The 20,848-nt window shown below is 41.9% G+C and overlaps 1 protein-coding gene across 2 annotated transcripts in view; it reads right to left on the bottom strand.

The window, feature by feature from the left end:
• The window catches only part of CSMD1 (CUB and Sushi multiple domains 1), a 2,926,925-nt gene that overhangs the window by 492,380 nt on the left and 2,413,697 nt on the right, over nucleotides 1–20,848 (bottom strand). For both annotated transcript variants that reach the window (XM_075340315.1, XM_075340314.1), the window contains exons 34-36: nucleotides 10,214–10,417; nucleotides 5,802–5,926; nucleotides 5,347–5,443 (exon numbers count right to left, since the gene is read on the bottom strand). In XM_075340315.1, coding sequence (XP_075196430.1) covers nucleotides 5,347–5,443; nucleotides 5,802–5,926; nucleotides 10,214–10,417 — 426 coding nt within the window. The remainder of the gene's footprint in view (nucleotides 1–5,346; nucleotides 5,444–5,801; nucleotides 5,927–10,213; nucleotides 10,418–20,848) is intronic.

Below are 20,848 nucleotides of genomic sequence, written 5' to 3'. Positions count from 1 at the left end.
GAGACTCCGCTTGGAGTAACCCTTGCTTGATGTGTTTTTAAAAGAAGCCAAGATGAACAGAGCTGGGATCAGGAAAGACTTTGCTACCTACCCCGGTGTCATCCTGGGGACGGATAAGAATGGCGTATTTTTGAATGTGCTTGATGCAAATCAAAACATCCTGTTTGCAACTAGGGCCCAAGTGCTGCCACTGATGGGGTGGGTGTCTGTGTGGCCCAATTTTTGGAAAAAAAGGGAGACTCCGCTTGGAGTAACCCTTGCTTGATGTGTTTTTAAAAGAAGCCAAGATGAACAGAGCTGGGATCAGCAAAGACTTTGCTACCTACCCCGGTGTCATCCTGGGGACGGATAAGAATGGCGTATTTTTGAATGTGCTTGATGCAAATCAAAACATCCTGTTTGCAACTAGGGCCCAAGTGCTGCCACTGATGGGGTGGGTGTCTGTGTGGCCCAATTTTTGGAAAAAAGGGAGACTCCGCTTGGAGTAACCCTTGCTTACATTGTTTTTAAAAGAAGCCAAGATGAACAAGTCATGGGTCAGCAAAGACTTTGCTACCTACCCCGGTGTCATCCTGGGGACTGTTAATTATGGGGTATTTTTGAATGTGATTGATGCAAATCAAAACATCCTGTTTGCAACTAGGGCCCAAGTGCTGCCACTGATGGGGTGGGTGTCTGTGTGGCCCAATTTTTGGAAAAAAAGGGAGACTCCGCTTGGAGTAACCCTTGCTTGATGTGTTTTTAAAAGAAGCCAAGATGAACAGAGCTGGGATCAGCAAAGACTTTGCTACCTACCCCGGTGTCATCCTGGGGACGGATAAGAATGGCGTATTTTTGAATGTGCTTGATGCAAATCAAAACATCCTGTTTGCAACTAGGGCCCAAGTGCTGCCACTGATGGGGTGGGTGTCTGTGTGGCCCAATTTTTGGAAAAAAAGGGAGACTCCGCTTGGAGTAACCCTTGCTTGATGTGTTTTTAAAAGAAGCCAAGATGAACAGAGCTGGGATCAGGAAAGACTTTGCTACCTACCCCGGTGTCATCCTGGGGACGGATAAGAATGGCGTATTTTTGAATGTGCTTGATGCAAATCAAAACATCCTGTTTGCAACTAGGGCCCAAGTGCTGCCACTGATGGGGTGGGTGTCTGTGTGGCCCAATTTTTGGAAAAAAAGTGAGACTCCGCTTGGAGTAACCCTTGCTTGATGTGTTTTTAAAAGAAGCCAAGATGAACAGAGCTGGGATCAGCAAAGACTTTGCTACCTACCCCGGTGTCATCCTGGGGACGGATCAGAATGGCGTATTTTTGAATGTGCTTGATGCAAATCAAAACATCCTGTTTGCAACTAGGGCCCAAGTGCTGCCACTGATGGGGTGGGTGTCTGTGTGGCCCAATTTTTGGAAAAAAAGGGAGACTCCGCTTGGAGTAACCCTTGCTTGATGTGTTTTTAAAAGAAGCCAAGATGAACAGAGCTGGGATCAGGAAAGACTTTGCTACCTACCCCGGTGTCATCCTGGGGACGGATAAGAATGGCGTATTTTTGAATGTGCTTGATGCAAATCAAAACATCCTGTTTGCAACTAGGGCCCAAGTGCTGCCACTGATGGGGTGGGTGTCTGTGTGGCCCAATTTTTGGAAAAAAGGGAGACTCCGCTTGGAGTAACCCTTGCTTACATTGTTTTTAAAAGAAGCCAAGATGAACAAGTCATGGGTCAGCAAAGACTTTGCTACCTACCCCGGTGTCATCCTGGGGATGGATAAGAATGGCGTATTTTTGAATGTGCTTGATGCAAATGTAGCTGTGAAGTGTACAACTGGGGCACAACTGCTGCCACTGAAGGGGTGGGTGTGTGTGTGGCCCAATTTTTGGAAAAAATGGAGACTCCGCTTGGAGTCACCTTGCGGTGTTTTACATGATTTTAGAAGGGCGTGCCATGCCTATATCTGTGTGTCCTCCTCTTTTTCCTTGTCCAGCTGTTTTGTTTTCGCATGAGTATATGTCCTTGTCACTTTCCAATGTGTTTGAGTTGTTTGTCACCTTTAGGACACCTTTGAGGGTGTTTTCTAGGTGTTTTTCTGTGTTTGTGATTGCCTGCCATTGTTTCCTATGCAGTTCGAGTTCGGTTCGTCGAACGTTCGACGAACCGAACTCGAACGGGAGGTCCGTTCGGCGAACCAACCTCGAGCCGAACCGCGACCGGTTCGCTCATCTCTATTAAGGAGGTGTTTAATAGGTTTTGGCTACTAACTGTAATACATCTGCAACTCTTAATTACATCAGTACTATTTAGCAACCAATTAAATGTCGCTAATAAAGATTGACAATGACATTAAAATGCTTAAGTAGGAGGGATCAGTGTTAGCTGCTAGAGGCAGGAGCTGATTGTAAAACACTGATAGTATCCACCATGTATGAAGTGTGCTCAGTACCTGAGCCTGCTCCACACATGATTATAACTTTGACAAATAATATAGAGCTTAATATAATTTAACCTCAGTATTACCTTTATCTTCTTAATTCGCCTTAAATTTAGGCAGTGAGAGAGTATATACATTCATATTGGAGCTTTTATAATTAGCAGTTATAAAATTATAAACGTGACCTTTGTAAACTAACTGGGCTATTAAGGAAAAAATGGATTAAAGAAAACAATAAAGATAGAAGACTACCAAAGATACAGTACAATGAAACAACTTAAACAATATAAACAATTTTAAAGAGCTAGGGCTAAGAAAACAACATAATGGGTTGTTGACTGGTGTAGGAAAATTAATCTACAGCACACATGGCATCTGCAGCTTAGCAGTGAGAAATTGATGGTAAATCTTATTTTACAAGACTATACAGAGTAATATACATTCACGCACGGGTGCATTTAATAAGCTGAAGACAGGCAGATGTGTGATAATAATTTGATGAGATATCAATCAAACAACAGACAAACAGGATATTAGAAAATAGTTTGTAGACTTCCTTTTCAGTATAGATTTTCACATTTTCAAAAGAAAATGACTTAATTAGAAACTACTGAAATGTGTACTTGAAAGAACAAAGGAAATTAAAGTAAAATGAATGAACATTCCCAATATAATACACACAAAATTCTCTTGAGCCTATATTTCATTCATTTGCCTTGTATTCTATATGGGAAAAATATATTCCACTGAACTCTTTAATATGGAGATTTTTTCCCATAGAGATATCTCTATAACATAGTATGGTAAACAGGGACCATATGACAGTGCAAAGGGTACTTACTGGAAATTTGTCATCAGGTTTTGCTATCTCATGTTTTGTCTGACTGTAAGGCAGACAAAATATTTAGGGCATTGAGGCTAACAATATTTTCAAGCGGTAGTTCAGCGGGCAAGTTGCCCCCTACTACAAGCCATGTAACTTTTCTCCTCCAGGTTTGGAAGGTTGCTGTGATTTGCATGAGCAAAAACAATGAGCACACTGTGTGGAATCAACAATTTGTTCTGTGCTTGATGGTGATGAGGCCTTGTCAGTTGAGCAGGATCTAATCCCTCTTATTTTCATACCCAGCCAAGATAAACACATAGCTGTGGGCTGCAGCCTGTAGCCGTATGCTTTATCTGTTCTGGGTATCATAATATGGGGGGACCCTACATCATTTTTTTATGTATTTATTTATTTTTAGTGTACAATAGTTTTTAATAAAGTGAATTAAATGATAACGCCTAAAAATTTACCTTTTAATAATAACAATATACATAAAAAGGTCACATGTGTAACCATAAGTAAAACAGACAAGAACAAGCATGTAAATATACCGCCGTATAAAGAATCACCAATGGTCAATCTCAATAATCGATATTGGTCAATAATAATGACCCAGCAATCATGTCAGTCATCAGAGACCATGCAGAAATTTGCCAGCAGGTACTTATTAAACTATTAAACTGTTCAATTTGCATACCAAGTGAAAAAGGTAAAAGGAACAATCTCCTGGGAGATTGCTGATGATGTGAGAAGCTGGTTATTTATTATATGGGGATCCTGTGTCAGGAGGATGAGGACCAGGTTTACCTAGCCCTTGAATACCAGACCATCCAGCAACTACAATATTTTGGGAAGGAAGGAACATCACAATGGATGGGTGAGATTGTTCTTTTTCTCTTTTTCCCTTGGTATGCAAATTGAACAGTTTAATAAGTACCTGCTGGCAAATTTCTGCATGGTCTCTGATGACTGACATTATTGCTGGGTCATTATTATTGACCAATATCGATTATTGATATTGACCGTTGGTGATTCTTTATACGGCGGTATATTTACATGTTTTTTCTTGTCTGTTTTACTTATGGTTACACATGTGACCTTTTTATCTATATTGTTATTACTAAAAGGTAAATTTTTAGGCGTTATTATTTAATTCACTTTGCTAACAATTGTTCCTTGTACGTGAATTACATTGTCCAGTTGCTGATTCATAACATTAGTGTACAATAAACCCCCAGACTCCAGTGGGGGGGAGGAAGCAGTGAAAATGCATGAGGCTAATGAGCGGCACTGTAAGTAGGAGGGGCCACAGGAGCAGGTACAGTTGAGCCTAGAATGTATGGGCTCCTTACAGGTTAGTGGGTATGACCAGATAGGTTGGTGGGCATGACCAGCTTGGTTATTGAGCTTGGCGATGTTTTCTAACTTCCACTACAATCATGCTTCCCCCCTGCCCTCATGTGATAGGGGCCTGTTGAATGATGTCATACTTGGAAGGAGTCCATACACTTTAGCATCTACAGGAGACTGGTAAGTATAGCTCGCTTTCTTTACTTTTTTTTTTTCTTCCATTTTTTTACTACTCGGATGTCAAATCAAGGTCAATACCGGCCTGACACAGCATTCGAGTACTCTTGAACCCTTGCTGGTCTTGACATCACAGAAAAAATGCTGTAAAAATGCCACAAAAATTGCCACAAAAACCGCACCAAAAACACAGATGACTCCCAGGGGACATCTTGGCACAAGATTAGGTTTTGGTCAAGTTTTGGTCAGGAAAAAAATGCTGCAAAAATGTCCCATGTGAACATAGCCTTATATTGTCTACATTCCAGATACAACAGTCCTGTGGATTCCACTACCTGTCAGGTCAATACTGTATTAGCACCATGACATTCCTTCTCTATAATAGGCAGGTAGTTTTTAAGTCAGAAAAAATTGATCAATTTCATGTAGGTATATAATGTTGGGCGGAAAATGTATGGAGAGTTAAACACTTTTGGAATAATCAACAAAACAAGCGTTTTGATCCTCTGTAAATCTTGAATTAGGAAACACAAAAATGTACATCAAATACATATAAACATATTCAAAGGTATTTACCAGAAAAACTTCCAAGACGTGGAGAAGTCATGTCTGAGCCATCATAAATCTCAAGGGAATCCCAGTTATGTTCCGTTGCAAAACTTAGAACTTGTATCTGTCAAATTAGACATGAAATAATTTGTTACATAACATGTCTTTCATGTAGCTGCTATAGATATTGATGTGGATGATTATTACTGGATGGTTATTAGAAATAATAAAGGTTTGAAGGCTAACACTAGGCATATTAGGTATTATGCTCATTTACTCTTACTGCTTGGCTCTCAAATGTAAATGGTATAAACTTGTTAAACCTTTCCAACAACAATTTTACAACCGCAATGATCATTTTTTTGTAAAGTCAGCTTGATGGCCCAAATGAAAAACAACTCTCATGATAGGTTTTTATTTTTAATCATAGTACAATAAGAACAGTTACATTTTGGTAAATATTATTTAGAAAACATGTTTACCTGAATTCCTGAACCTTCTGTCACTATAATTTTCCAAACACAATTCAAGCTGTTGCCATAAGTCTCTGGAAAACCTGGAGATAATATTGTTCCTCTTCTTTCTGTAAAATTTCCACTACATGGCACTGCAAATTGAAAAAAAACCCCATTATCTTAGCTTTTAGGGCTAAAAATACTTCTAGACAGCATATGCTGATCAAAAGAAATATACTACACAAGAGTATACTATAATTATGCTACGTTTCTTCCCTCTTGCTGACATACACATCCCAAAAGCTACACAAAGGGGAAGGATGGGGAAATGGGGCATAATCTTTAGAGTAAGTTAAGAAATGAATTCATTTGAAACTACTTCAATTTTGTACACTCTACAACCAGAATTTTTTTGAACCACTTCCCCCCCCAGGCCATTTTCCATTTTAGCGGGTTTAATTTTTTCCTCCCCTTCTTTCAAGAGCCACGACTTTTTTATTTTTCTTTCAATGTAGCTTGTTTTTTGGGTGACAAGTTGTAGAAGTGTTGAAAATGTTTTTTAGAAGTTATTAAATAACTTTTTTATGATTTTGGCACCATTTTCTGAGACAGTATTTATTTTTTGTGATCTGGAGCTGTTTTGTGGCTTTTCTTGTGCTTGGAACTGATGTGTTTAAAGTTACAATTTTTGAGTAGATAATTGAGATGTTGAGATACTGTTTTAATCGCCTTTTTAAAATGTTGCGGCTGCCTAAAAAATATAATTTTGGTATTTTAATTTTTTTGTTATGTTGTTTATTGATTTAATTAATGTATTTAATATTTTGATAGATTCGACATTTTTTTAAAGCAGCGATACCAAATATAGGTGTTTTAAGTTTTTTAATTTTTCTTTAAATTGCTATATTTTCAATGTGGTAAAAGGAAGGTGATTTGATCTTTCTGGGGGGTTTTCATACTTTTTAAAACGTTTTTTTTTTTACTTTTTATTGTTTTTACTAGTCCATTTAGGGACTTGAAGCTATGACTGTGTGGATCCTTCTGTTAAACAGAACAGCCCATCAACTCCTATAAATGCCGGCACTTAGCTGGCTTTCCCAGGTAGATCATAATGCCCGACACTAGGGTCATCAGCTGACCCTGGTTGTCATCATAACCCTTCAGTGTACTGCAATCAATGTCATGGGCATGTTCATGATAGCAGCGAACAGCACACTATCATGTAAATCCTGCTGTCAGAGCTTCACAGCAGAATTTAACAGGTTGAAAACTGAGATCTACTTGCAGCTAAAGGCATATAACAGCAGATTATATTAGTCCACCTGTGTAGAGAAGGATGCGAGCTCGGTGTGGAAGCCCGCATAAAAGGTAGTGACATGAGATATGATATAAATATACGTCATATGTCATGAAGGGGTTAAGTGTATTTAACTTTCTTTGTAGGACTTCTGGTCCATGAAAATTTTTGCCAGAATACATTGCAAACATATAGGTTGTAAGACGAGCTTTACAAGACTGTAGTTTTGGTCCAAGTGCATTCGAACAAAACATCAGCTTACGCTCGGACCAAAGTTAAACTATGGTGCCATGCACATGTCCATTTTTTCCTTGGACAGAGTTTGTCTGAAGAAAAAATTGTTGCATGTCCGAGTGTGATCAGATTATTGGGTCACACTCATCCATGCGAGTCATTGAGTGCATGGAAGACATTGTATTGCACTTGGATGACATCAGATGGTCTAACACAATGGAGAATATGGAAAACATTTTTTCTCTATCTTCTGTGCAGCCAAAAGATTCAGAGTACACTATGCTGACACTCTGTTTATACTCTGACCGGAGTTGGATGAAAGTGTTATTTGCATAATCAACCCAATTTTCTTGGATGAGAGAATCTACGGTTGTCTGCTCGAGCCCTAAAGGGTGCTTTACACGCTGCGACATTGCTAATGATATATTGTCGGAGTCACATCGTTAGTGAGGCACATCTGGTGCCGTTAGCAACATTGCAGCGTGTGACACCAAGGAGCAACGATCAACAATCGCAAAAACGTCAAAAATCATTGATCGTTGACACGTCGCTCCTTTCTTTAATATCATTGCTGCTGCAGGTACGATGTTGTCCGTCGTTCATGCGGCAGTATACATCGCTACATGTGACACCGCAGGAACGACCAACATCTCCTACCTGCGTCTACTGGAAAAGATAGAAGGAAGGAGGTGGGCGGGATCTTCCGCCCGCTCATTTCCGCCCATCTGCTTCTATTGGACGGCTGCCGTATGACGTCGCTGTGACGCCGCATGAATTGCCCCCTTAGAAAGGAGGCGGTTCACCGGCCAGAGCGACGTCGCAGGGAAGGTAAGTCCGTGTGACGGGTGTAAGAGATGTTGTGCACCACGGGCAGTGATTTGCCCATGTCGCACAACCGACGGGGGCGGGTACGCTCACTAGCGATATCGATACCGATATTGCAGCGTGTAAAGTACCCTTAAGTCTGTTATATATGTGAATCACTGTTATATATTCTTGAAACCTGTGGAGTGGGAAGTTAGAAGTATAGAGTATAGAGCATGGTTTTGAAGAACTCTAGATTTTTGAAGAACTTAAAGGGTAACTGTTTTAATTTTTTTTTTAATTAATCAATAGTACAAATGGAAATAAAAAAACTTTAGAATATATCTAAGACACATTTGGTTCTTTCTCTGCCGGAATTGATCAGTCATTATCAAACTACTCAATTCTGAGGTTAAATATGGCAGTTGTTACTGATGAAATTCTATGATGATGGTAGAAGGGAGGCGCTAGAGGAAGATGGAGGAGCTAGAGCTCTGACCAATCCTCCCTCTTCTATCTACATAGGAGATGGCAGTTTTTACTGATGATATTCCATTTTAGTAATGGGAAAGTTTTCAATGAATACAGATTGTAACTCAAAATTGAGAATTTTGATTATGACTAATCAATTTTGGCAGATAAAGAAGCAAATTTGTCTGTTAAGATATATTACAAAGTTTCTTATCTTCCTGTGTATTGTTGATTGATGAAATAAAAATTTAAACAACTGTTATGCTTAAAGTGATACCGTAATGTTTCCATGCAGAAAAGTTTAAATAAATATTATTAATTAGTGAAATTTCCATCAGAAGTAATGTTAAGTAGCCTAAACTGGAAGAATGAAATTGATAAATCTCTTCAATTATCGTATTCCAATATTTTTAGTATTGTAACTTGAAAATCCAATACATATTAGACTAAAGTCAGTGAATCTGTCAACTTCATTGAGACAAGTCAAACAATAAATCTTATTAACCTTCTGAATCATAAGTAGCTACTGACATTTGCATCAGTAGTACTATAAAAAGGCTTGAACTGCAAGAATTACATTGGCGAATCTTGACCTGTTGTATTCCTATGTTCTTAGTAATGTAGCTCAATGGTACAAACATATTAGATTAAAAGCAAGTCAGTAAATCTGCTAACTTCATTGGGATAAGTCAATCATCCAATGTGTATGGAGACCACCCAACTTTCCTCCAACGCTTGATTTTTGGGATAAAGTTTGTGCAGCTTGAATTTGTTATTCCATGAGATAAGCCATTGCCAGAGGATGAAACCAGGGTAGAAAATGGAATCCACTGAATGGGAAATTTAAAAGTAAAATTTGTGATTATTTCTTTTTAGTCGTGAAAGAAAACTTTGGTAAAGAAAAAATAAAAGTATCAAAATCTACTTTTAGCTTTTATTCCTATTTATTTTATTTTCGGAATATTTACTTCCATCAGTGACATAAGTTAGATACAGGAGTTACATTTTTATAATAAGTTTTCTCTTAACATTTTACCAATTCTTTCCTACTGCGTTCAAAGGTTTAAATATTGATACCACAAACTTCTCAAGTCTTTGTTTCTTGTCTTCCCTGAGGCCCCTTTACTGGTACTTGGGGCATAATAATAATAAAAAAAAATCAATAAAGACTTATCAGCCTTTATTAATATGTGTCCGCTGAATACTCCAGATAAGACAGTCATTTTCAAAGGTGATTTTCATTATGAAAAGAAAACATTGACATTCTTTTCTCAGGCAGCTTCGTTACATTATCTATTTAATAGCGCAGAATAAAAGGCTTGCAGACTAGAGAACATTGAATTGATTTGTACATTATCTGAAGATTTATACAGTCAGAACTTAATATACAGTTCTCATTCTTGTGCTTATCCTGTTCCTACCAATCTTTGTTAGTCAGAAATCATTTTGTCATACAATATTACTCATGCAGATTCATTACAGAGTAAAAGACAATGATTACAACATGCTGTGAAAATAGCTCATTTATATAATTGTGCGGAAAATGAAAACTAATTATTGGCTATAGAAAGAAAATTAATATACTCCAGGATATTACTTATCTATGTATTTAATGACAAAAAAATGAATTTACCCAAACAGCTTGGCACTGTATCATTCCATTGTGCTAATGCATTGGGTACCCTCTGACAGCGAATAGCTTTTGATCCATGAAGTAGATATCCAGGGTTGCATTCAAATCGAACCACAGATCCTGCGGCGAAATCAGAGCCAATTCTTCTGCCGTATCTAGGCTCAGGAACAGAGCTACACTGAGTATCACTTGTACGCGGGACAGCTGAAAAATACAAAAGTTTGCTTCAAATTATATATAATGTTAGCAAATATAGGGTAATGTCACTAAGGTCTGATACCTCAAATATGCAATTAATTTTCAAAGAAAATCTAGAAGAACAAAATATCAGAAACAGTTAATACAGAATAACATTAAAATGTCAGCCATTTGACTTGGGATTGAATGATGATCCCCTAGACTATTAGCCTAACATGGCTAGCAAAACACACCAACTTTATCAGAATGTTTTATTTTGATAAACTAGTTTAGTTTTAACCTAAAACTAAGCTTAAGACAGGACTAGTAAACCTGCTCTTCTGTGCTGGAAATGCAGGTTTATATCTCTAACAGTTATATGTATAAATTGCAGTATTTTCAATGTAAGTAATGGATTATATAACATATTAATAAATTGGATATAATCAACTTTTCAAAATGGTGTCCATTTATAATGGAGACCTAATGATGAGACGCATCTCGTAACAGTTAAAATACACATTATTTTGTGTTTTTTGTAAATATTTTTATTTCCGTTGTCAGCTTTATACAAGTATTGTTTTTCTGACGTTATTAGTAGTGATGAGCGAGCATGCTTGTCACTACTCGGTACTCGCACGAGTATCGCTGTACTCGGGCTGCTCGGCGGGGACCGAGTAATCTCGCGATACTCGTGCTGTACTCGTGGTCTTCATTTCTGCATGTTGGCGCTCTTTTGAGAGCCAGCCCTCATGCAGGGATTGGCTGGCAGACCACTGCAATGCCACAGCCCTGTTAGTTGTGGAATTGCAGTGATTGGCCGGCCTGCACAGCGTGACCGAGCCTTTATATCGGCCGGCGCGCTGTGCTCTGCTCACAGCTATCCAGACAGTGAGTGCAGGGAGAGTGTCGCTGATTCAGGGAAAGCTTTGCGGCCCTTTATAGCTTTTTCAGTTGCAGGGCTGCAAACAGTGTGACCAAAAGTCCTTCTCAGGACTATTCTAGTTGTATACAGGCAGGCAGGGTATAGCCAGGTCGGAGTACAGTAGCAGAGTCCTTCTCAGGACTACTGTTGCTATATACAGGCAGGGTATAGCCAGGTCTGAATACAGGCTAGTGACCAAAAGAGTCCTTGTCAGGACTATTGTACCAGTATACAGGCAGGCAGGCAGGCAGGGTAGTGGTGACCGTATACCAGCCTTCATCATATCTGGGGCTGGTGTACACAGTGTAAAACAGTCCAGATAGTGTCTGACTTGTCTGTAATTGTCGCTCCCCAAAAAAACCTGTTAGGTTATTATTGCGTCCGTGCTTGGTTTTTAAAACCGCACGTGTGTGCCTGTTGGTGGCAGCGTACAGGTGCACTTGTGTGCAATTTCCACACACTTTGATATAACGCACAAGTAGTGAATATACACGTCAGCAGTGCACAGCATTGCAAAATGCGCAAGGGCATTGGCAAGGAACAAGGAAGTGGACGTGATGGTGGTGCAGGCAGAGGCCGAGGTCGTGGGCAAGCTCTAATTTCGCCACAACAAAGGGCCACATCTAGTCGCTCGCACGTCCTGTCCCAAATTCTTGGGGACCGCAGCAGTACACCGCTCTTGAACCAAGACCAGTGTCAACAGGTTGTTAGTTGGATAGCAGATAATGCTTCCAGTCAGATTGGCACCACCACAAACACTCTGTCTTCCACACGGTCAAGTGTCAGTAGCCGTGATACTGCACCGCACATTTCTGAACCTGATCCTCCTTCCTACCACCAGGCTGAGTACACGTCCTCCTCGGACATTAATGATCCCACACTTGGACACTCGGAAGAGCTGTTCACGTTTCAATTCACACATTCTGGCCTCTCGACAGCTCATATTGAAGTGGGTCATGAGGAGATCGTCTGTACAGATGGCCAAATATTTGAGCAGCCACGTTCTCACGAAGTTGGCAACGTGTCTCAACAAGTGGTGGACGATGATGAGACACAATTGTCAGCAAGTCAGGAGGAGGAGCAGGGTGCGGAAGAGGAAGACGACGTGGTGGATGATCCAGTAACTGACCCAACCTGGCAGGAGGATATGCAGAGCGAGGACAGCAGTGCACAGGGGGAGGGAGGCGTAGCATCACAACAGGCAGTAAGAAGCAGGGTGGTGGCCCCAGGCAGAAGTCAGGCAACCGTTCCCCGGAACAACACGACGATACAAGGTGCCTGTACAAATGTTAGGTCTTCCCGAGTCTGGCAGTTTTTTAAGTTGGATCCAGATGATTCAAAAAAGGCCATTTGCAACACCTTCCGTGCCAGCATCAGCAGGGGTACCAAAACTAGCAGCCTAACCACCACCAGCATGATCAGGCACATGTCAGCCAAGCACCCGACTTTGTGGGAAGTACAACAGAGTCGAGGAGCAGTGCTTGCTGATGTCACTGCTACGTCTTCGCTGGTTGTGCATGCGAGCCAATCCTCTGTCCATGCTGCCTGCGAACAAGCCTCCTCCACTCCTGCACCTGCAGTTGCCTACGCAGAAAGAACACCATCATCAAGCACGTCCTTGTCCCAGCGCAGCGTTCAGTTATCCATTCAGCAAACCTTTGAACGCAGGCGCAAATACACTGCCAACACCCCACATGCCACAGTTCTAAATGCTAACATTTCGCGACTGCTTGCGCTGGAAATGTTGCCTTTTAGGCTGGTGGAGACTGAAGCATTCCGTGACCTGATGGCGGCAGCTGTCCCACGTTACTCGGTCCCCAGCCGCCACTATTTCTCCCGGTGTGCCGTCCCCGCGTTGCATAACCACGTGTCACAAAACATCACATGTGCCCTGAACAACGCTGTTTCACCCAAGGTCCACCTAACCACAGACACGTGGACAAGTGCTTGTGGGCAAGGCCGCTACATCTCGTTGACGGCACACTGGGTTAATATTGTGGAAGCTGGGACCCAGTCTGAGCGAGGGACGGAACACGTCCTTCCCACACCAAGGTTTGCAGGCCCTACCTCAGTCAGTGTTTCACCCACACTCTACAGCTCCGGAATGTCATGCTCTTCAGCCTCCTCCTCCTCCTGCGCATCCTCATCCACTGTGCCCTCCACACCAGTCACAAGCTGGAAGCACTGCAGCACTGCCTCGGCGAAGCGGCAACAGGCTGTGCTGAAGCTAATCTGCATAGGTGACAAACCCCACAATGCAGAAGAGCTGTGGACAGCTCTGAAACAGCAGGCAGATCACTGGCTCACACCTCTGAACCTAAAGCCAGGAAAGGTCGTGTGTGACAATGGCCGGAACCTGGTGGCGGCTTTGAGGCGAGGCCAGCTGACACATGTTCCATGCGTGGCCCATGTGCTCAACCTCGTGGTTCAGCGGTTTATAAAGTCATACCCAGAGCTGTCTGATCTACTGGTAAAAGTTCGCCGCCTGTCTGCACATTTTCGAAAGTCACCTACTGCTTCAGCCGGCCTTGCCGGCTTTCAGCGCCGTTTGCATCTTCCGGCTCACAGACTGGTGTGTGATGTCCCCACGCGTTGGAATTCAACTCTGCACATGTTGGTCAGGATATGTGAGCAGAAGAGGGCAGTTGTTGAGTACCTGCATCACCTAAGCCGTCGGGAAATGGGTCAAACTCCACACATAACACCTGAGGAGTGGAGATGGATGTCAGACCTATGTACCATCATCCAAAACTTTGAGGACTCCACCAAGATGGTGAGTGGTGATGACGCCATTATTAGCGTCACCATACCGCTACTCTGCCTTCTAAAGCGGTCTCTGCTGAAAAACAAACATGATGCATTGCAGGCGGAGCGCGATGAGTTGCAGCAAGAAACAGTAGTGGGTGTGGGTGATAACACACAGCCCAGCCTCGTCTCATCACAACGTGCAGTGGAGGACTATGACGAGGAGGAGGATGAAGACATGGAGCAACTCTCCGGCCAAATTGAGGATATGACATGCACACCAGTCATATCCTCGGTTCAGCGTGGCTGGCCAGAGGACAGGGTAGATGAGGAGGAGGAGGAGGAGGAGGAGGAGGTGGACAGCATGTTCAGTCATCTTGTTGGTCAGGCTACTGAAGTCCTGGCTGTTAAGAGTCTGGCGCACATGGCTGACTTTATGGTAAGCTGCCTGTCTCGTGACCCTCGCGTTAAGAACATCTTGGCCGACAATCATTACTGGTTGGTAACACTGTTAGACCCACGCTACAAGGAGAACTTTTTGTCTCTTATTCCCGTGGAGGAGAGGTCAACCAAAATGCAGCAGTTTTGGAAGGCCATACTCACGGAAGTAGGCAAAGCATTCCCCTCACAAAACGCTAGCGGCATAGGTCATGAATCAGTGGACAACCGAGGCGTACAGCCGAGAGAGGCACAAGTCCAATCCGCCAGAGGTAGGGGAACAGTCTTTAAGATGTGGGACAGTTTTCTCAGCCCCTCACGTACCACAGCCCCTGAGGTGCGGGGTAGTGCCACAAGAAATCCTAAGTTTGCCCAGATGCTGAAGGAGTACCTTGCAGATCGAACAACAGTACTCCGACATTCCTCTGTGCCTTATAATTATTGGGTATCCAAGCTGGACACGTGGCATGAATTGGCTCTCTACGCCTTGGAAGTCCTGGCCTGCCCTGCTGCTAGCGTTTTGTCAGAGCGTGTTTTTAGTGCCGCAGGTGGAATCATTACAGATAAACGCACCCGCCTGTCAACTGAAAATGCTGACAAGCTGACTCTGATCAAGATGAACAAGGGTTGGATTGGGCCAGACTTCACCACACCACCAGCAAATGAGAGCGGAATTTAAAGTTTGCCATGTACCTCCACTCACCCATGGGTACACACTTCTGGACTTTGGATAATCGCTGGACTCCTCCTCCTTCTCCTCATGCGCCACCATGATGATGACCGTTACAAATTGCAATACTTAGGCCTTTGTTTCAGGTATACCCCCAGTGGTAAATTTTTTCGCCCATTCTTTGCAGAATGGACATTACAACGACAGGAGACCCGCTCCTTTGCAATGGGAACAATGTTTTGAGGCCCTCATGCACGTCTCTACCCAGGGACAACGTGGAGCCTCCCAATTTTTGGCTGCCCTGCCTAAGGGCTATACTATAATACACCCACTTCCTTAAAATGGACACTTAATGTTTTGAGGCCCTCATGCACGTCTCTACCCAGGGACAACGTGGAGCCTCCCAATTTTTGGCTGCCCTGCCTAAGGGCTATACTATAATACACCCACTTCCTTAAAATGGACACTTAATGTTTTGAGGCCCTCATGCACGTCTCTACCCAGGGACAACGTGGAGCCTCCCAATTTTTGGCTGCCCTGCCTAAGGGCTATACTATAATACACCCACTTCCTTAAAATGGACACTTAATGTTTTGAGGCCCTCATGCACGTCTCTACCCAGGGACAACGTGGAGCCTCCCAATTTTTGGCTGCCCTGCCTAAGGGCTATACTATAATACACCCACTTCCTTAAAATGGACACTTAATGTTTTGAGGCCCTCATGCACGTCTCTACCCAGGGAGAAATGTGGAGCCTCCCAATTTTTGGCTGCTCTGGCAAAGGGCTATACTGAAATAGACCCACTTCCTTACAATGGGCACTTCAGGTTTAAAGGCCCTCATGCACGTCTCTACCCAGGGACAACGTGGAGCCTCCCAATTTTTGGCTGCCCTGGCAAAGGGCTATACTGAAATAGACCCACTTCCTTACAATGGGCACTTCAGGTTTAAAGGCCCTCATGCACGTCTCTACCCAGGGACAACGTGGAGCCTCCCAATTTTTGGCTGCCCTGCCTAAGGGCTATACTATAATACACCCACTTCCTTAAAATGGACACTTAATGTTTTGAGGCCCTCATGCACGTCTCTACCCAGGGACAACGTGGAGCCTCCCAATTTTTGGCTGCCCTGCCTAAGGGCTATACTATAATACACCCACTTCCTTAAAATGGACACTTAATGTTTTGAGGCCCTCATGCACGTCTCTACCCAGGGACAACGTGGAGCCTCCCAATTTTTGGCTGCCCTGCCTAAGGGCTATACTATAATACACCCACTTCCTTAAAATGGACACTTAATGTTTTGAGGCCCTCATGCACGTCTCTACCCAGGGACAACGTGGAGCCTCCCAATTTTTGGCTGCCCTGCCTAAGGGCTATACTATAATACACCCACTTCCTTAAAATGGACACTTAATGTTTTGAGGCCCTCATGCACGTCTCTACCCAGGGACAACGTGGAGCCTCCCAATTTTTGGCTGCCCTGGCAAAGGGCTATACTGAAATAGACCCACTTCCTTACAATGGGCACTTCAGGTTTAAAGGCCCTCATGCACGTCTCTACCCAGGGACAACGTGGAGCCTCCCAATTTTTGGCTGCCCTGCCTAAGGGCTATACTACAATAGACCCACTTCCTTCCAATGGGCACTTCAGGTTTACAGGCCCTCATGCACGTCTGTATGCAGGGGCATTGGTGAACCTCACAATTTTGGACTGCCCTGGCAAAGGAAAATACTACAAAGACTCACTTCCTCAAAATGGGCACATTAGACTCAAGAGGCCTTCATGTACGTCTCTTCTCAGGGACATCGGAGTGCCACACAATGTTTTCACGTAAAATCTTTCATGTATTAATCTCAAAAAGTAACATACACCAGCTCTATCTCACTATTGGGTATGTGCCCTTAACATTTCCGCCATGAAAAATCATTTTGGGGTCATTTTGGAAGGTTTTCTGGTGAGTCCGTAAAAATGGCGTAAAACGCGGACAAAATTGTTCACAGCTGTGACTTTTCAGTGATAAATGCTTCAAGGGGTCTTCCCCATGCTGTTGCCATGTCATTTGAGCACTCTTCTGAGACTTTTGTGACATTTTTAGGGTTTCTCCATGCTGCCGGGGGGTCATTTCACAAAAATACTCGGGTCTCCCATAGGATAACATTGGGCTCGTTGCTCGGCCCGAGTACACGAGTATCTTGGGATGCTCGGCCCGAGCTTCGAGCACCCGAGCTTTTTAGTACTCGCTCATCACTAGTTATTAGTAATAAGGCCGGTCTGATGTGACTGCACACTGTGCGCTACAAGGATTCACCGGTTTCTGAGCTGGGAACAGTGGTCATGTGACAGTGAATATGCAGTATGTATGTTCCCAAGAAGAACCCGACTAGTGAGCGCAGCTTCATTCAATACAATGTACAATACAAATGTATTGAGCAAGGTTGCACCCACTAGATGGCCATGCCCACTAGTTGTGACTGCCATTTCCGGCTCAGAAACTGGTGTATTCTCGCAACCCACATTGCGTAACATAGGGTTACTGCAGACTTATCATTTTAAACTAGACACCACCTTTAAGTGCTTTCGTGTAGGATTCATCGGTCCCAATATTAAGTTGCAAAAATAAGTGTTTAAGTTCTATCAAAATGATGTAAATACAGTACAACTAAAAAAATGTGTTTACATGTTTAGGTCAAGTCAAGTAATTGATAAATCAAACCTTTTCAAAAATATAAAATTGTAAATCATATAACAAATATAGAAATGCTTTTCCTGTTTTCTTTCCCAAACTCAACATATCGTAGGATGTATGGCGTGAGATGAAAAACAAGCATTTAAAAAATATAACTCCAACAGATGCCTCAATGGGTGCCATTCATTGGTTGGCAGATACCATACACTTTTAGGATCCAATTAAATAAATCTGCCCAGACTGCTGTCACTTACAGAAAGCCAGATTCACCCCCATCAGTGACATGCCCTCCTCAGTTTGTCCAATTCCAGTCTCCAGACCAAAATGATGATAGCCAAAATATCAACACAGGAATTTTCATTAGCCCCAGAGAGATCAGCTTAAAGGAGCAGGGTAGGTAGCAAAAGTATATTAGGAAAGTGTTAGTTAAAAATAGGACAAATGAAAGAGTGTCACATTAGCAGTGTTTCATTCTCATCTCAGCCTGGTTTACAATGCGGTGCTGCCATGTGTCAGGCTCTTTGATGTGCAGATCATTAGATAGTATATCACCCTGTGATTGGCACATTGCAGCACTTGGTACATGATGGAGTAGTTGACAGCCTCCAAGTGTCGCAACAGCTAGGAACTCCAGTAACCTTAAAGTCTACCTTAAAAGCTCTTTAAAGATTTCCAGGCCTCATAGCTACCAGACTCACCTGAAGTCACTTCTGTTGGTTCTCACTGTACCCTCTGTATGAGCCTCCAGCAGTGACTTAAGGTGAACTCAGTACTGGACTTTGCTGCCACCGTGACATGCAGTCAAACAGTCCAGCGATGAGTTCACCTGAGGTTATTTCTGGCAGCTCCCATGCTGCTGTCAGCATGTCCCAGAGGCTGTGGTCAGTTGTCACGTGTTCTAATGTCATCGCACACCATGGCCTCCAGATGTAGCAGGGCCAGCATCGTTGTGTGATGTTGTGTGGATTACGTTGAACCTAATATGGTAGTTTGCAGGTTAATTGGTTAAAAAGGGTGTGTGTTTTTTCTTTTAAATAAAGGCTTTTTATGTGTTTCTGTTTATTTCTTTTTACTTACAGGGTTGGTATTGGGGATCTCATAGCACCTACTAATTCCAACCGAGAGCTTAATGGCAGGTCTTATTTTTCACAAATCACAGCTGACATGAGCCCAACATTTTACCCCTATTGCCACTGCACCAGGGCAGTCAGGATGAGCCTGGAAAAGCTTCACAATTGGCACATCTTATGGATGTGCCAATTGAGTGGTTGCTACGGGCTGCTACTTTTATGCTGGGGAGGGCCCAAGAACCATGGTCCTTCCCAGCCTGAGAATACCAGTCCTCAGCTGTCTGCTTTATCTGCGTTGATTATCAAAATTGTATAGGAACTCACATCAAAGTGGCGTAATACTCTGGCAATATTGTTCCCAGAAGCGACCTTTGTTTCAGAGATGCAATAGGGTATTTTTTCCAAGATGCTCTTGTTCAATTTCATCCCTCTTTCATCAATTTCAGCATTTTTAAAGCCCTGCCAGACATCCTGGTAGGGTCCACCAGAAAGTTATTCAAGTTTCCTATTGACTTGCATTGAATTAATTATTTGTGACGAAAATAATCTAAATACAAATATTTTATTATTAGCCCATCACTATTACAAATAAAAATCATTTCCCAATATGGTTTTTGCCTGATACATTTGTTCTTCATTGAATTTCTAATAATAAACTCATTAGCTTTTTAAAGCTTTTTCTATGTAGTATTTAAATTTAGGAGAGATTATCTTTGGAAATTTCCCATCATAAATTTTAAACTGATGAGTATTAAATTACCCTAAGAAATGTTTTGGAGAAATTGTATATCTATATTCTACTGTGTAAGTCTTGTTTTATCTGCTATGTACTGTAACTACTTTTTCCTATATGCTTTCCTTGTGTTTTACAGTGGGAACATTCACCTGGTGTGCTAAATGGCACAAGTTCAGGCTCAAAATAAACATTTCTTCTTCCTGTGTCTTCTAAAATCTTCTGTTAAAAAATTTCCATTGGAACCTAAAATTGCAGTCTGTGCTGCAATTTTGTTTCAATCAATGGCACAGCAATGGAGATATAGAAGTGATTGCTCAGCTACACTTAAAATAAAGATAAAAGTTGCCTTTCTATTGCAAGAAAACACACAGTATATGTGTTTGGCAACACATTGGTGATTAAATGTATTTTTTTGTACTTAATTATAGGTAGATTTATAATTATGATGTAAAGGTAGTTAAGAAAGTATTTCGAATTTAATGACAAATGATTAAATGATTAATGGCTAACTACTAAATCTATTTTTTTTGTCTGCATTAATATTTTTCTTTAAATTAAATTCCCAGCTACCTAAAAATTAGGCAAAAGAAATGTGTGTGAACTGAGAACACCATGAAAATGAAGATATGTCATATTGATGTTGGGCTTACAAAATTCATACCTCAGAAAAAGAAAAACTGCAGGAATATTGGAAAGTGTTATATTATAAGTAAACTTTATTTTATCTCATGGTCTTGAGGTATGTGCTCCTTGGACTAGGTAGATTCTTACTCTTGTTTTTACCCACCAGTGTTTATTTTCAGCCTTTTAATGTGTAGAATATTAATGAGATAAAAAATGATATAGATTTGAAATATGCAATCACTGTGATATGGAAAAGCTCTTTTAGAAAATGTACTAGGTATCCACCAAAGATTTTTTTTAATTTCTTTGTTGACTTTAAGGGAATCTATCACATGGAAAGATACTTTTTACCTGCAGATATGTGGTTTATCTGCAGGTTAATAGCATTCTCAATGTGTCATGCGCCTGCACATTAAACCGTTCTGCCAGAAGGAAAAAACTTTAATCACCCTGGCAGCATTCAAGTTTCAGTCATAGGGGTGGTGGCGGCATGGTTTCAATCACTACTCTGTGTATGGAGAGAGACGGCTGTTTCCACGCCCACCGACACTTACTAACAGC

This window comes from Anomaloglossus baeobatrachus, chromosome 3 (genome assembly GCF_048569485.1).
Source record: "Anomaloglossus baeobatrachus isolate aAnoBae1 chromosome 3, aAnoBae1.hap1, whole genome shotgun sequence".
Taxonomy (NCBI): Eukaryota; Metazoa; Chordata; class Amphibia; order Anura; family Aromobatidae; genus Anomaloglossus; species Anomaloglossus baeobatrachus.
The sequence above is the reverse complement of the archived record's forward strand: the minus strand, read 5'-3'. Positions and strand labels throughout refer to the sequence as shown.